The 17303-nt window shown below is 37.9% G+C and overlaps 1 protein-coding gene across 2 annotated transcripts in view; it reads right to left on the bottom strand.

Annotated features, from left to right (window-relative positions):
- The window catches only part of TPP2 (tripeptidyl peptidase 2), a 63199-nt gene that overhangs the window by 18716 nt on the left and 27180 nt on the right, over window positions 1–17303 (bottom strand). For both annotated transcript variants that reach the window (XM_070944259.1, XM_070944258.1), the window contains exons 7-17: window positions 15923–16077; window positions 13741–13817; window positions 13101–13228; window positions 11485–11584; window positions 10127–10275; window positions 9906–10021; window positions 8510–8678; window positions 6959–7116; window positions 3214–3290; window positions 1411–1517; window positions 957–1111 (exon numbers count right to left, since the gene is read on the bottom strand). In XM_070944259.1, the coding sequence (XP_070800360.1) occupies window positions 957–1111; window positions 1411–1517; window positions 3214–3290; window positions 6959–7116; window positions 8510–8678; window positions 9906–10021; window positions 10127–10275; window positions 11485–11584; window positions 13101–13228; window positions 13741–13817; window positions 15923–16077 (1391 nt within the window). The remainder of the gene's footprint in view (window positions 1–956; window positions 1112–1410; window positions 1518–3213; window positions 3291–6958; window positions 7117–8509; window positions 8679–9905; window positions 10022–10126; window positions 10276–11484; window positions 11585–13100; window positions 13229–13740; window positions 13818–15922; window positions 16078–17303) is intronic.

Raw genomic sequence — 17303 nt, forward strand, 5'->3', positions numbered from 1 at the left:
GTCTTATTTTCAGGGGATATCTTCCACTGCCTCACCTCGCGGCAGTGGCACCGACAGCCCCACCCAGCAGGAGCCTGTGTGGCCGCTGCCAGCCCACTTCTTCTGCCGCCTTGCCGCCGCTTGCATTGCCCCCGGACTCTGTTTCGCCATCAGAGGCCTTCAAGAAAGGCCTCTGCAGCCAAGAAACGGGCTCCGGATTGATGCATGTGGTGCCTCCTGGCCTCATTTCGCCATCAGAGGCCTTCAGGAAAGGCCTCTGCAGCCAAGAAATAAGCTCCAGATTGATGCATAAAAATCTGTAATAATGAGAATCATTGTTAAAAATGTAAAAAAGTGGAAATGCAATGTCTTTATATTAGATTAGGTCTTTAGTCCGTTGGTGGTGCAGCAGACTAAAGCGCTGTTAAGTAGCACTTAGCTGCCAGCTGCCTGCAATTACTGCAAGTTCAAATCTCACTAGGCTCAAGGTTGACTCAGCCTTCCATCCTTCCGAGGTAGGTAAAATGAGGACCCGGATTGTGGGGGCAATAAGCTGACTTTGTATAAAAAGAACACCGCTTAGGGCCCTCCGAAAGCCCTACTAAGCAGGTATATACAAAAGTATGAAGGCTATTGCTTAACGCATTGTAAGCCGCCCTGAGTCTCCGGAGAAGGGCAGCATATAAATCGAACTAATAAATAAATAAATAAATAAATAAATAAATAAATAAATAAGGCACATTAGCTTTTAAAATTAGTATTGCCTTACATTCTATAGATGACATGTAGGATTTTCACAATGAAAGTGTAGCAGGCGACCAGTATTTACAATATTCAAATAAGAATCTTAGTTGAAAGTTCTACATAACTCGGATAAATCACTCTCAAGCTGAGCACATTATGATTGACATTTATCACGTATCAATGCAGCATATAAATCACAGGTACTGACTCAATTCTTAATTTAAGGAACTTACTAATACTGAAAATGCTTCAGTGACTGATCCTTTTTCTGGTATTGAACAGATCTTGTAGAACTCATGGCTTCGGTATGCCTTTTGTTTTACTAACTGAATTGCATGAAGAATAAACTTGGCAGTTACATCAGATGATGATGAACAGACTGAGATTTCTAAATAAGAAAAGGCATGACTTTAATATTAATATTATAGACTCCTTTCTATGAGGGAAATATGTATCAGAAAAATATTGATAATTTTTGTTTCATAGCATTTAACTCCTCAGCAATAAATATGTTTATTATTATTAAAACAATAAAAAATATTCTAACCACCATTACACTGATGAAAAACACTTTTAATCTGAACATATAATGTTACAGATAGATTTCAGATATTTAATAAAACATCCTCGTAAACCTATACTAAAATCTTCATGGATTTCAAGAAGAATCCAATAGATTCACCTTACCAGCCCAGGTTGCTCCAGATGGAACTTCAATAAAGTGTCTCTGAATTTGTCCAGGTTTAAAATGAACATTAGTAAATTTGAGATCGAAGTTTGAGGCTTCATCTACCCTGTGATTTAAAAAAATGTAATTTTTTAAATTGTAGAAAGCTCACTTTAAACTATCAATATAGATTGGAATATCAAACATTTTAATAAGGTTGAAAAACAAGAATTCATGTCATTTTTAACAATATAAAAATATTTTTTAAAAAGTAGTTGGCTTTGGCCATAGTATCTAATTGAGAAGTTGTTAAATGTTTTTAGTTATACCTCTAAACACCAAGAGCCATCTTGGTATAGTGATAAAGGTCCGAGGCTAGAAATAAGGGGACTGTGGTTTTAATCTCACCTGAGGCACATAGCCAGCTGGGTGAATTTGGACCTGTGCCTCTCTCAGCCCTAGGAAGCCGAGAGTTCTGAAATCTTGCCAACAAAATTGTAGAACCTATCCAAGCAAGTGGTAACACTGACTTGAGGGCAAACACACACAAAAAACCCAATCTCTGAACAATCTTCCCCTCCCTATTACTTCAGAATGATACTATTATTATAGAAGTTGTAGTCTAAAATATCTAAAAAGCACTTAAGCAAGGCTATGTAGGGAGATACATAGCCGGTGTATGTACCGTGTATTTACGGTGGTCCAAAAATATTTTAAATAATTACAGTAATAAAATACTATCTTTGATTTTAAACCCCCCCCCCCCTTTTTTTTTTTTTACAAAAATAAAAGATGATAGGATCATAAAACGATTCTGGCTCTTGATACCATTTTTAAACAAGCAAAAAACAAAATTTCAAAAATTGGCTGTAGAGAAAAATTAAAATTAAAAAGTTTCTATTACAGAACAAATACTGAGACAACCAACAGTTCCCAAAGCAACTGTCTGGCTACAATTGAAAACAAGATTGCTGAGCATTTGTAACTGCAAGGTTTTCCTGCTGAAATTAAAAACAACAACAACAACAACAACTCAGGAGTATAAAAGACTTATCCAAGAAGATCACTGTGATCTTCTATCTATCCCTTTTTTATTTATGACTCTCAATGCTGCAACATATATGTGAGTATATATATATATGTACTCGTCTCCATTTCAACTGAGCCAATGCTATCTGAAGACATTTCTGGTTTCATGTAGCCAGAATGACATCAAGGAGCACTGTTACCTTCCCACTGAAGTGGTATTTATCTACTTGCATTTGCATGATTTTGAATTGTTAGATTAGCAGGAACTGGGGTGAGAATGAGAGCTCACTGCATTGCATGGCACTTGGAAATGTAGATAAGGCAGACTCAAAAAGTCAGGGCCCTCCTAAGCAAAACCAAGTGCTCCAAATTCCTTGGCGATATCCATTTTGCTATCCAAATTCATGGAGACCGAACCCTCATCCTAGGTGGATTTGCCCCCAAGGTGATTTTCTCATGTATTTTACTATGAAATGTAGATAAGGCAGGCTGGAAAAGTCAGGGCCCTCCTAAGCAAAACCAAGCACTCCAAATTTCTTGGCGATATCCATTTTGCTCTCCAAATTCATGGAGACCTAACCCTAACCATAGGTGGATCTGACCCCAAGGTGATTTTTTAGTCGACAAGCCCAGTATCTTAAACACTGAGCCACGCATATACTGTACATAAAAGGATTTTATTTCTATTTATTATTATTATTTTTTGGACTGTATATCAAACAACGGAAAGAAAAAGCAAATCTCCCCCATAAACATTGCTACAAATTTTCTAACAAGAGTAAAAATCCATGTACCTTGTTGGTATAACAACAGTTATAGGAACTCGGAACAAAGGTCCTGCATTGGGCATTGTTATTTCATAACCACACACCTAAAGCAGTGAAATGAACATAAATTGTCATATGTTTAATTTTTCAATCTTCAAAAGGCACTTGTCTTTAATATTAATGGTTTACAAATGAAATTTCCTGAAATTCTAACCTATACATTAAGCATCAATAACTCAATTTAAATATTCTGAGAAAATTTTTTTTTTCCAATTTATTTTAATTTTCACAGTGAGCTAGTATCTTTACCTGGCATATTGTCCTAGGAATTATTAGTTCAATTTAATCAGAATGTTTCCTTCATGCAGGATCCAATCTGGGTTGGTCACCGGGATCAGAGGCTTAGATTTCGGACTTGGCCTGGAGCCCATCCTCAGGGAACTTCTCTCTACCAGAATGTGTGCTTTTGGGTTATTCTATGCATACTAGGCATATTATATAGTGCCTAGTTGTCTATTGCTTTTTATTTGTTGATTGAGGTGTTGATGGCCAGTTATTAAGTTATAGGCAATTATTTCCTTGTGCTGCTGAGTCCTTGGCTCCTAAGTACATGGTAAACTGGTGGTAAATTAGCACTCTTGTTGACAGACAAGGGGCCTATTTCCCAGGCTTCAATCATTTCCTTGGCTACCTTTGTACCTACATGGCCAACAATCTTAGTAGCTCCGATATTGAATGTATGCCTTGTTCATTGCAATGTGAGGCTACCAATGAGTCTGGGTCTCCTCATCTGACCGCTCGCTTGTGTTCTTGCAATCAGGTGATTATAGCTTTCCTCCTTGACTGTCCTACATAGTCGTAAGGGCAATCCATGCAGGAAATCTGGTAGATTACATTAGAACAAGGGTGTCAAACTTGATTTCATTGAGGGTTGCATCAGAGTTGTGTTTGGCCTGCGGAGGGGGGGGGCATGTGTGTGTGAGGCCAGGGTAGGCGTGCCCAGCTCGATGTCACTCGTGCTGTGGGGGGGCATGTCATGGCCTGAGTGCTCTGCCAGTGAAAACGGGTTCCCAAGCTGTTTTTGGCTGCGATGTCCTCCTGCAACCCTCTGCCAGCATAAACGGAGCGCTGTTTTCACTGGCAGAGGCACTGCAGTCCAGTCCTTTGCTGTTTCCATGGCACCCCCGTGGGCCTGATCTAAGCACCCTGCGGACCTGATCCGGCCCGCAGGCCTTGAGTTTGACACCCCTGCATTAGTAATGTCTCCCACCTCCAAGTGATCTTTGCAATGCTCGATTTGTCCTTTGGGGCAGTGTGCCATGCCCACTTGCAGATCTCAGAAGCTGCATTTTACTGCTTCCGAAATGAATGGCAGGGTGCCATATGGTTGGTCTTGTACCTTCTTTCTTCCTTTCCCTCCCTTGTGTGTTGAATAGGCATATTATAATGTCTGTACCCATTCTGTCTGAATTGTTCACGCAAATATCTGCTCTCCAGTTTAGTTTGCCGGGTACTACAGTGGGTTCTCACACTGCCATACAATGTTCTGACAAAACTCTTTTTGTGTGACAATGGATGGTTACTGTTGAAACTAAGAACATATGGAGTGTTTTTGGTCTTGTGATAAACCGTGGTTTCCAGGCTTCCATCTTCTTGCCTATTGACAAACTGTATCTAAAAATGATAATTGTCTAGCTGTTTCTTCCTCCATTATGAATTGTATTTCATTATGAATTGGAGTTCAGTAAGTTATGAAAGTCTTTCAGTGCAGCATTTCTTTTGATGATGACATGTCATCCATATAGTGGCACCAAAATTTAGGTGCGTAGTTTTGAAATGCATGGTGTTCTAATCCACACAGGACAGTTTCTGCAATGACTCCTGATATTGGGGATCCCACGGGCGTCCCTTTTATTTGCTCATACATTTCCCTTTTGAACATGAAGAAGGTGTATTGACAGTACTGGAGCAGCTTCATGATTTGTGTCCTGGTTAGGTTGCTCTGATCTGTGTTGTATTGTTCTAGTTTTTATCTATTACTTTGTACGCTAAGTAGGGATGGCTGGATATAAATAGGAACATTTCATCAAAGCTGAATTTGTTCATCAAAGCAAATCATAATCTGGTCAGGAGCCACATTTAAGCCTTGAAGTTTTGTCAAAAATTGTATGGATAATGTGACTGTGCTATTTGAGAGTGAGGTCAGGAAGCTTATGCATTATGTCAACCGGTTAGTTGTAAGTAGGGAATCTCGTAGTGTTACAATAGGTCTGAGGGGGGACTTGTATTTTGTGTATCTTGGGGAGTCCCTAAAATCTTGCTAGGGCAGTGTCTGTTCCTCTCATTTTCCAGTGTTTTTTCCCCATTATATAGTTGTTTTGTTTGAGTTGGCTGGATAAGCATTCAATTGTGTGAAATTCTCATTTCTCCTCATTTCTGAGGAAGAGAAATTCTCATTTCTTTTCCTCAGCCTTTGCCGGTCTCTATGCTGAGGAATCATTGAGCAGGGTGAATGCCTTCATTTCATAATCTGTATGGTTCATCAGCACCATTGAGTGACCTTTATTTGCCAGTAAAATAATAATGTCCTTATCGTGTTTCCGGTCTTTCAAGGTGTGTTTCCCCATTGGGCTGAGTGCATGGTTTGGTTTGTGACCAGCATTGCTAATATTTTTTGTCTGGTAACATGTTTTGCTGGCTCTTCTATCTCTACTCTGTTGAATATCGATTCTAACACTGCTATGAATTCTCTGGGTGTGGCGGTCTCGCGTTATTAAACCCCTCATCATGTTCAAGTATTTGTATTCTGGTAATTCCTGGCTTCATTGTTCAATAAATTATGAACCAAACTCATACAGGTTTTGGAGTTTTGAATTTTATCCTCAAATTGTTTCCTTTTTCTTGCTTGTCTTTCTTTCATAAGGGTCCTAATAACATTCTCTAGGTGGGTGACTAGTTCTTCTTCAAGTTAGGATAGACAATGCTTCTTATGGATATTGATATTGATTGCTTTATACTTGCCCAATCTTAGATGGCAATCATTAAGATCTCTAACATATGTTTGCTGAATGCTTATGTCATATGTCTGCCCATCTCTGAGTTGACTAGTGATTGGTATCGTAGGCTGCATGGAACGACTCTTCCCGAGTGCGTTGGTGTAGGAAACGTACTTGTTCGTAATTGGATGCCTCATGTTGTGAAGGATTCCCAAAGCCAAAATGTTCGAAGCACTAGCCACCCATATCTCTCACGAATGAAGGCAGATATACGTGTCCCAGGATAATGTTGTAGGATCCAATCTGGATTAGTCACCGTTTCAGAAATTTAGTCTCCTGAGCTTTCAAACTCGTGTTTGGAGCCATTCTCAGGGAACCTCTTTCTACCAGAATGTGTGCTTTGGGGTATTCTATGTGTAATATTTATATGGTGCCTGGTTGTGTGTGGCTTTTTATTTGTTGATAGGGGTGCTGATGGCCAGCTAATAAGTCACTGACTGTTTCCTTAATGTTAATTTTCCATTTTTCCTTTCTTTTCCACCTCAACGGTGTAAAACAATGAAAAAGACAATTTTTTCAGCCCGATCTCTCCCCCACAATCCTATCACAAGTGTGAATCTGAGACAAATAACAGTATTTCCTATTACATCTTTTGATTTATAAGAAGAGGTAGCATGATCAGGATATTTCTGATGAGAACAAAATCCTGTCTAAAATGCCTGTATCTCTTTAGTGGAATTGTCAAATATAAGACTCAAGAGAACCAAAACCAATACCTCTGTATAATGAACTCCTTCTCGTAGGCCACGTGGATCCACCCGAATGATAATATGTCTACACTGATTCATGAGCTCCAAGTGAGTAGGACACTGAACCCAGGAAACGTTTGATGTTAGAGCTAAATGGAGCTGCAGCGATATCCTCTCATTATTTTCTGAAATAAGAACATGCAACTTTAAATTTTAATCCCTTTAGAATTTTAATTCATCAGTTTAAACCATCATTGCACAACTCATTGAAAAGAAAGGGCCACAATGCTAAACAAAATAATAATAATAATCTTCATGGGGTATAAAGCAGTATTGGAAATGCAAATCAGCAGTTCCACAGCTAGTGACAGTGGCTCTAAATTTACTACTTTTTTTTAAAAAAATGGCAGGCCACACAAATCTGCATGGTGGGCTGGGGGCCTGGTTTGAATCACCAATTCTGAACATAAGAAAAGAAAGTAATAGTAATCAAACCCTTTACATATAGCATTAATACCTATATATCAATGGATTGGGGTGTGAAGCTAGTTTGCCTCCTTGTGGTGCACCGTGGATAGCACGACAGTGTGAACTAAACGAACTAGCAACTGCTGGCAGTCAGACTACTCTGTAGATTTTCCTGACTCTCAAAATACATGGCAACGCAAATGAAAACAAAAAAGGACCTTTTCAGGCCCAAATGGCAAGAGAGATCGAGAATATTATTCGAATCTGCCAAATCAACCTTGAGGGGCTCCGCAGATCCAAGGGCCAATATGTTTCCAAACGTTTATTGGACAGCGACATTGATATGGCCATCCTCTAAGAAACGCACATAGCAAACGAAGAACAGCAACTTGGAAAAGGCAAGTTTCATGGCTACAACCTGTTGGAGCCACCTACCAATGTAGCTACAGTGTGGCTACATATGTTAGAAAGAATATAGAGAATGCCACCTTACTGCCTCTACAAACAATATACACAAAGTAGTTCCCAAACTAGACTATCTAACATCTATAAACCTCCTCCCACAGTATGTCCTGAACATTAAGCCACACCCAGCAATCTACATGGGTAACTTCAATAGCCATCATGTTAATTGGAAATACCATTCCACTGATGACAACATCGAACAATTGTCCAACTGGGCCATAGCAAACAAAGTCCAGCTGATTTTCGACGCTAAAGACAAGGGCATGTTTGAATTGGTGACATGGAATTGCAAAACCAATCCAGACTTGTGCTTCATCACGGAAGGCCAAACTCGCAGCCAGTCCTCATAAAACAGGAAAATAATGGATATATTCCCACATAGCTAACACTGTCCTATCTTATTAGAAGTTGGAATCCAATTCTCCCTAATTTGCTCTACCCCTAGACCCAGATGGAACTGGTAACCCAACCAACAGGCTGCTACAATAACCTAAGCTTATTCTTATTTCATAGTATCATTTATCTCAATGTATTTTTATCTTATTTATTAAACAATTTATAGAGTGGCCCATCTCATAACAGTAACTCCCAAATCTTCCCAATATCTACCTTGGAAAATATGTAATGCAAATAGCTGATTTCTACCTGTATTCTCAGGAAATAAAGGTTCTATTCCAACACCATGGTCGAAAGGCGCAGCTACTTGAAAAGGCTCTCTGAGGTAGATTCCACGCTTGCAACCAACAGTAATAGTAAAGCCTATGGTGTTAACAAATGCTTTATTCTGAATGAGGTAGTCGTAGGCTTTATCAACCTAGAGTAAAATGAATTAAAAAATGAATCAAAATTAATCAAAATTTTCTTCAGTATGAAATTCATGTTTACATCTGCCCAGAAATAATACTGATTGACACCAATTCCATGGAGCAAAGTTTCCTCCAGCTTGGGCAAATGGTCCGAATAAATTCTTAAATATCATCAGCTGATGATGTACTGCTGAAAAACAGATTATTTAGTTTAGGACTAAAATGTTAAAATAAATCTGTCTTTCAACTGTTACCTTTGGAAGTGGTTTTAAAATGTCATTGTTTCCTCTGAAGAAAGAAAGCTTTCTAATAATTATATTACAAGACAAATGTATTTCTTAAATTAAAAATCATTACAGGTACCATTTTCATAAGGGATTTAACCAGCAGAGACAAAATCTTCATCACAGTAACTTTTTTGTAAATTCTCATTTAACTCTTTTTAATCTTTTTCATTATTTATACTGATCATTTTCTGAAATCAAAATCTAAACTTCTGTTATAGATGTTCTCTGTGTAGTCAAGGTAGCAGGGTAACCGAAGTATTTATTCACCTATTTTCCAATTTTTGTGTGCTATCCACATACAACATGCTCATCATAGCAAAGCACGATTGATACAATGTTGTTAGATACTGAAATAATAAAAACAAGATTCTCAACTCTAAACATAAAACCATAACCAAGGACAATAGAGCTAACATTTCTGTCCACCTATCCTCCAACAACTCAGCAAGCAAAGATCTTCACCTGTTTCTGGAATGCCACGTTAAAAAAAGAGGTGTTCTTTTTTAACTTTAGGGAAAAGAGAATTTGGAAGAGCCAGTGTAATCAACAAAAAAACAAAATATGATTACATTACATAATCGTATTAATAGGTCCAATTGAGTTAGTACAATTAATGACCATTAAAGTGTTCACAATTCATTTCTTAAACAGAATAGCAACACAAGAAAAAATGGGACCAAGATTACACGGAACTATCTATTCCAATAATATACGAAAAAACCCTCTTAATAAGTGTTAATAAGCTAGCTATTACAGTATCATTACAACTATGTGAAAACAAAGCAGGAAACATCCCCCAAAATTAATTATTATGCATTTGGGGGGGAGGAGAAGTAGAGAACAACAAACCTTTGAATGCAACATTAGGAATGCAGTCATTAAATATTATTTTTTCCATCAATACCTTGTATATATGGGATTTTGTTTTTTCAACACCAGAGTAATTACCTGAATAATACCATGTCCTTGGGCAAACATATGTGTATTTTCCACCTTCACTGCTGTATTTTCTAATGCTCTTTTGACTGAGTGAACAGTATAATCTACATCATTCGCTTTGAGTCCTGTAATCAAAGGAAGAGTAAAGCAGGTAACACTGTGAATCATCAATATGCTTCTTACAGTCAACAAAATGCAATTTGTTTTAAAAGAACAGCATTTCATTTTACCTGAGAGTATTAAAGCAATGCCACCACAAGCATTGGGTGAAGACATTGAGGTGCCATTCATGAGTTGTGTACCACGTAATGTCCAGTTAGGGACAGAGGCAATAGCACCACCAGGTGCGCTGATACTCACTCCCAGGGCTCCATCAATACTGAAATTAATATAGAAATGTCAGAATAGCAAAAGTCCCAATTTTTTTTCTAGGTTATCAAATAGTCCTCCTTTAGATAGTATCACAAAATATTCCTTTTTGTCTGCACTAATACATTCTTTTTAATGGACAGCTGGGTCCTAAGTGCATTACATTTAATTTGTTCCTTAGTTCAGAATGTCTAATGAATTTATTTATAATTTATACCTACCAATTAGGAACCAACGTAGATGTGCATATAATGACTTCAGGAGTTAGTCTTCTGTAGACATCCTATAAAATTATATGAACAACTATCTTGTATTTCTTCAATCAGTCTTGCCAGGGCTCAGTCGAAGCCTGGACAGCTTCCAGGCACCGCAAGAGGGGAATGAGACAACTTGCCACAGCCAAACTTGCTGCAGCCAACTCGCCATGGCCAACTAGCCGCGGGACAACTTGCCACGGCCAACTTGCCACGGGACAATTTAACAATTCTAATTAATTATTAAAATAAATAAAAAATATTTTAAGTTTTGTCATTCACATTTCATTTTGCCCCTCCTTTTGCATCCTTTCTTTAATGATTTTATTTTGCAATTTCTTTGATATTAGTATAATTCTTGTCCTGCAGCAAGTTGGCCGCGGTGAATTGGGTCCTGGCGAGTTGGCTGCAGCGAATTGTCACAGGTTCCCCCGAGAGACCAGCAAGAGCATCATTTGGATCATCAGGGGTGAAGACAGTTGAGTATCATCAACATTCTGATGATACCTGAAAATCATTCCTAATTTAGTGTGCAAGCATGCTTCATGTTAAGTGCTTTTGCAACCTTTTTTTATACTAGGATTTTTAAACTACGTTCAGTAACATACATTTATACCCACTTCTTTTTAATATATATTTTAATATATACAGCTGTTATATCACAGAATGTAAGTATCCCAGTTGCAAGGTTAGGGATCAGTTAAGAAAACAGAAATTAAGGCATATTTACATTTTTAAAAAAAGAAACAAAACTTAAAAGTTTTCTCTTCCTACTCATATTCACCTTGAAATGATTATATTTATCTCAAATTCTTGAAAACCAGTTCCATTTTTCAGAAAGTGTCTTTAATTGTGTTGGAAACCTAAGTTGCACTTTCAAGTTATCTTCTGCTATATTAAAATGTAATTTCTAAATGGATTATAGAAACACCAGGATTTAACTCATGAATTAATTTATCACTTACCTTGGTCCTCGAGATGACCATGTATACTGATTTGCAGGTAATTTCTCTCGTAATGAGTACTCAGCAATCATCATATCAGGTGATACATACGCACCAACACCTTTAGGATTAAATGACATAAGTTCAAGTCTACCATTAGTTCTCTTTACTGATTTAAATTATGTTTACGTTAAATTCTAATCACTGTTAAGTTGGTAATAGTATTCCAAAATAGAAGCATATTTATACCAGAAACTAGACCTTTTTTGTTTCTGTTTGATATCATTACTTCAGTCTCCACTCAAACGATCATTCACTATGTCAAAATGTATGCAATATTTGCTTTACAAATTATTCAGAACCTATGCATGCACATAATACTTGGATAGGATGCATAAATATAATACATCCATTTCTGTGTAATAAGATACTATTGATTTATTAAGATTTATATCTCATTTTTTCTCCAGGATGTAAAAGAGGCTGGCATACATTTTACTCCTCTTCCAGTTGCTCTCAACAATAACCCCATGAAATTGTATGGGATGGAAAATAATGACATTTTTGAAAAACAGCTCAAGATGGAGTTAACCCCTACATGAGTTAATGCTTTAAATACATCCCCGCTCATTCAATAATGTCCCATAAAGTTAAATGATTAAATTCATGCAAATTAAAAATACTTCATCAGTGTGTAGTTGTAGACTTGGAGAACTTAAAAATGGATTCGATAAAATCATGGCGGATAAAGCTATGATTAGACATTAGTCAATAGCTACGTATTAACTTCCAGATCAGAATGAATAAACTCCAAAATTCAAATACTGGAGAACAGAAGGCAAAAGCTTCTACTGCATTTAAGCTACTTTTAGTTCCCCATCTCATTTAACTTTGGCATTTAGTATGTATAGATTTCTAATTAGGAAATGCTTTCTCTGACATGAGCTTTTTCACAAATCAGATTTAGATCTGTTTCAAGAAAAATCAGACAAGGCAGAGCTTCATATGTAGAGAGACTAAGAAAACAATCGGTATGATTCTGTTCTACGGAATTCTACTCAGTTTCCAATTGTAGTTTTAAAGCATGTCTCCAGTAGATGGGTAATAAAGTAGTCTGGCTTTGTGTATGTTCTGTATATCCATGTTCTGCCCTCTAGAATAACTAATTCTTAAAAGATTAGATTGGAAAATAGACATTGGATATCTATATTATGTTTCTGAATTTCAAAGCTCAGCTAAACAAAGAGGAACTGATGTTAATGAAAAACCGTAAAACGTTCCCAATCATTCTGGAGACAAATAAAGAATAATGTAAGTTCACATTTATCATTTTAGTCTACTTTCAGCTTTAATAAACATTTCAAAGCTCCTTTCAATTCTTAAGAAACTAATTTCATAATTTATGTAATGGTGGCAAAGCGTTAGAATGCAGTATTGCAGGCATTCTAACCCTGTCCACAGTCTGGAGTTTGATTCTGACAGGCTCAAGGTTGATTCATCCTTCCAAGGTCGGTAAAATGAGGATCCGGATTGATGGGGGCAATATGCTGACATTGTAAACCGCCCAGAGAGTGCTGTAAATGGAGCGGTATATAAGCTGAAGTGGTATTGCTATTGCTAGAATTGTGAATACTTGCCGATCACACTAGATGTAGTTCCCCCAGGGCATCCAACAGTAGACAAACAGGGACCATTGTTTCCAGCACTTGAAACATAAATTACATTGTGTTTCCATACTGCTTCATTAATAACTTCACACATTCTCCTAGAAGGGATACAAAACATCACAAACTGAGAAAGGGCTTTTTCACTTACTTCTGTTCTCTTCATTTATGTCAGATAACCTTTATTGTATAGACTCCTACAAGCTGCATCTGCTCATGCTATCACCACCTTTCCGGATTGCAATTTTACCTTCCTCTTGGCACACAAAGCATCATAATCAGCAGTGCGACATCAGAACATAGCACAAAATGAATAAAGCTTTCCCATGAAAAAAAGTGGAAAGGGGGATGGAATTTGCTCATTTGGTCTCCCACAACAACACTCCACTGTTATTCCCTGCCAGGAATTTGTTCTGTTAAAATTCCCTACTGTGGCATTGGCTCTCTACAGGCACTCCAACTGTATATGATTTCTAGGATGTGAACACAGAATGCTTCAGTAATTCATGACACAACAGTTCTATTCTTAGTTAATTCATTATTTTAAATTAAATGAGTTTTCCCACTGCTGGCACAAAGCAAAGTAATACTCATAAATATATAATCTCCTTACCCAGCATTTGGCCAGTGAGTTGCCTCCCCATAACTGTAGTTGACAAGGTCACATTTATATTTTATTGTTTCTATCATCTGTCAAAGTAAAAAAAAAAAAGTTTAAGGCTCAGGAACTGCATAAACAACATCATTTATTTGTAGCTAATTGTTAATTTAATCAAAAGTAAAAAAAAAAATAATTTTTTTAGAAAGTAATAGACCTCTTGCATTTCCTATTATAGTTATAAAAACACAATTTAAAACTCTGCCCACCATAAAAGCAAACTGATATTAAACAAAGTGGATTTGAAAAAAGATAACTCAGCCTCTTCAAAATTCACTCACAGACTGATGGTCATTCCTTAGTCTAGTTCAGGGGTGTCAAACTCGATTTCATTCAGGGCCACAGCAGGTTGTATTTGACCTTGGGTGGCCAGGGTGGGTGTGACCAGCTTGATGTCACTCGTGTCGGGGCTCCTGTGGTGGCCCGAGCGCTCTGCCAGCAAAAACGGGCTTCGCAGCTCAGTTTTCGCTGGCAGAGATACCGTGGGCCAGTGCTGTTTTCAGGGAAGCCCCGCGGGCCAGATCTAAGCACTCTGCGGGCCGGATCCAGCCCCCGGGCCTTGAATTTGACAACCCTGTTTCTATCAATTTCATTCTAACAGCTACTCTTTCAACTTAGTTTTTCCCATTATCTTTTTTTTTTTTAATAAATTGTGTTATTGCAGCTACACCACTGATATTTCATCCTAGCATTATGAAAATATACTGAGGGAACTTTGCAAATAATTGGCAACTCTCAAGAAGCATTGCCCTACACAACACTGCAATTTCAGATGAAACTAAACTGTGAGGCTAGACTTTCCAATGTAATTCTTTTTTTAATTAAAATTATTAAAATATTCCTTTATTTTTATTTTACCTTATCTTACTCCATAGTGAAAAAAGTAAGGTTCTATTTCCAGGAAAGAAAAACTGAATGCATCAGAACAGGATAGGTTGTACCTAGCTGATATGGTGAGACAGATTTTAAGAGTCCTAGTGGACAATCACTTAAATATGAGCCAGCAGTGTGCGGCAGTTGCCAAAAAAGCCAATGCAGTCCTAGGCTGCATTAACAAAGGAATAGAATCAAGTTCACATGAATTGTTAGTACCACTTTATAATGCCTTGGTAAGACCACAATTGGAATATTGCATCCAGTTTTGGTTGTCATGATATAAAAAAAGATGTCAAAACTCACGAAAGAGTGCAGAGAAGAGCAACAAAGCTTGGAGGCTAAAACATATGAATAAAGGTTGTAGGAATGGGTACGTCTAGTTTAATGAAAAGAAGGACTAGGGGTGAGATGATAGCAGTGTTCCAATATTTTAGGAGCTGACACAAAGAAGAGGGGGTCAACCTATTCTCCAAAGCAAAGCAAACTAATCAAGGAGAGAAGCAACCTAGAACTAAGGAGAAATTTCCTGATGGTTAAAACAATTAATCAGTGGAACGACTTGCCTCCAGAAGGTGTAGGCGCTCCAACTCTGGAGGATTTTAAGAAGAGATTGGACAACCATTTGTCTGAAATATTATAGGGTTTCCTGCTTGAGCAAGAGGTTGGACTAGAAGACCTCCAAGCTCCCTTCCAACTTTGTTATTGTATTCTGTTATTCTTCATTTTTATTAAATAAAAATAATATGATTGCATGATTGCAGCCTAACTAGAAAAAGGAAGACAAAAGATAGTTACACCCACAGAATTTCCAACCAAATATGTATCCAATTCTCTTATCTCAGGCAAAATACTGGAAGCTTCAGCCAGGAGGCCAAATCTTTCCTAATTATCAAAATAACTATTGCTATGGCCTTGTCTTTAGAAGAATATTCAGACGTTTCATATGAGACTAGACTGAGCATGTTTAAATAACAAATTTACCCTGATCATATTGACTTGAGAAAATTTGGCATGTCAGGGTCTCCTATGCTTCACAAGCATTCGTTCTTTGCTAATATAGCTACAATAGAAAAACTTGTTTCAGTTCACTGCTGTGTACATTTAGTGCCAACTCTGAAAGCATTCTAAGAAAGGCATTTATTCATATCTCAAAAGAAACATCAAGGAAGCCCAAGAACATTTTAGAGTACTATTCAGGAAATATAAATAAAGGCACGCTTTATGATTAGATTTTCTGTGCAATTATTTCGCCAATACTTACTGCTCTTATAAGACCAGTCCCGGTTTCCATAGTGCTTAATCTTGTATCACCAACCTTAATAGCAAGTATTTGTGCACCAGGGGCTATACCATTTCTCTCTGGCTCTTCAGGAAAATACCCAGCAGCTATACTAGCAACATGTGTTCCGTGTGCACCTGAAAAAAAGTTGAATTCACTTTAAAAACAAGTATATTGTTATGAAAAGTAGTTAGTCAGCCTGACCCATGAGATCCATAACTTGCCACACTTCATACCTGTCTGCACAGTTTGCATCAATTATGACTGATAGTTCTGTTGTGCGATAGATTTTTAATACGAATTTGGAAACAGACTACAATAAAATGAATATTTTATCTGCCACTTTATACTCAAGATCACTGCTCTTTTTTGTTGATGGGAGGTCTCCAGGATGGTAGTAAGTGCACCATAAAGGTGGCCATGCACCCTTCCTCGGGAAATCATTACTAAACCTAGAAATTCTGGCTAATCATTGATTAGTCTCCAATCCTCTCACTCCCTGAGACACTGGTGGGTTTCAAAAATTTTTACTACCGGTTCTGTGGGTGTGGCTTGGTGGGCGTGGCATGGCATGGCATGGCATGGCTTGGTGGGGGTGGCAGGGAAAGGACACTGTAAAATCTCCATTTCCACCCCCTCCAGGGAAAGGTTACTGCAAAATCCCCATTTCCTTCCAATCAGCTGGGACTCAGGAGGCAGAGAATAGATGGGGGCAGGGCCAGTCAGAGGTGGTATTTACCGGTTCTCCGAACTACTCAAAATTTCCGCTACTGGTTCTCCAGAACTGGTCAGAACCTGCTGAAACCCACCTCTGCCCTGAGGCTATATTGATTATGCTTATGGATAACCTCTGAAGAGACCAAAACAGGCGAGTTCAACCCTCCTAATATTATTTGATTTCTGATAATATCCTTTCCCTTTCACTGCCTACACAGGTTGGGATAGAGAGGTTGGAACTTTGAGCTCTCTGTTGTGGGATGCCTCATGGCTGTCCCATATTTAATATCTACACTAACTGTAGATAAATCATCAACCAATATGGATTAAGTATCATCAGATTGCAGATAAGAATATAAGAATGCAGGGTCAACTCTCACCCTGGTCATCACTTCTTTACCCTCCTATCATCAGGAAGGAGCTATAGAAGTATAGCCAGCCGCACAAACAGGCTGAAGAACAGTTTTTATCCATGGGCTGTCAGACTCCTGAATGAGAAATAACATCATAACTACTAGTATGATTTACTGCAGGACCGGCGCAATGTGTAACATGTTCACACTGGTGTAATAGGACTGGGTGTTTTGTTAATATGATTTATTGGGTTAGGGATTTTCTGTCTTCACTGTGAGTTGTATTGTGCACT

The sequence above is a fragment of the Pituophis catenifer genome, unplaced genomic scaffold (genome assembly GCF_029215685.1).
Source record: "Pituophis catenifer annectens isolate HBS135680 unplaced genomic scaffold, rPitCat1.0.hap2 SCAF_4, whole genome shotgun sequence".
Classification (NCBI taxonomy): Eukaryota; Metazoa; Chordata; class Lepidosauria; order Squamata; family Colubridae; genus Pituophis; species Pituophis catenifer.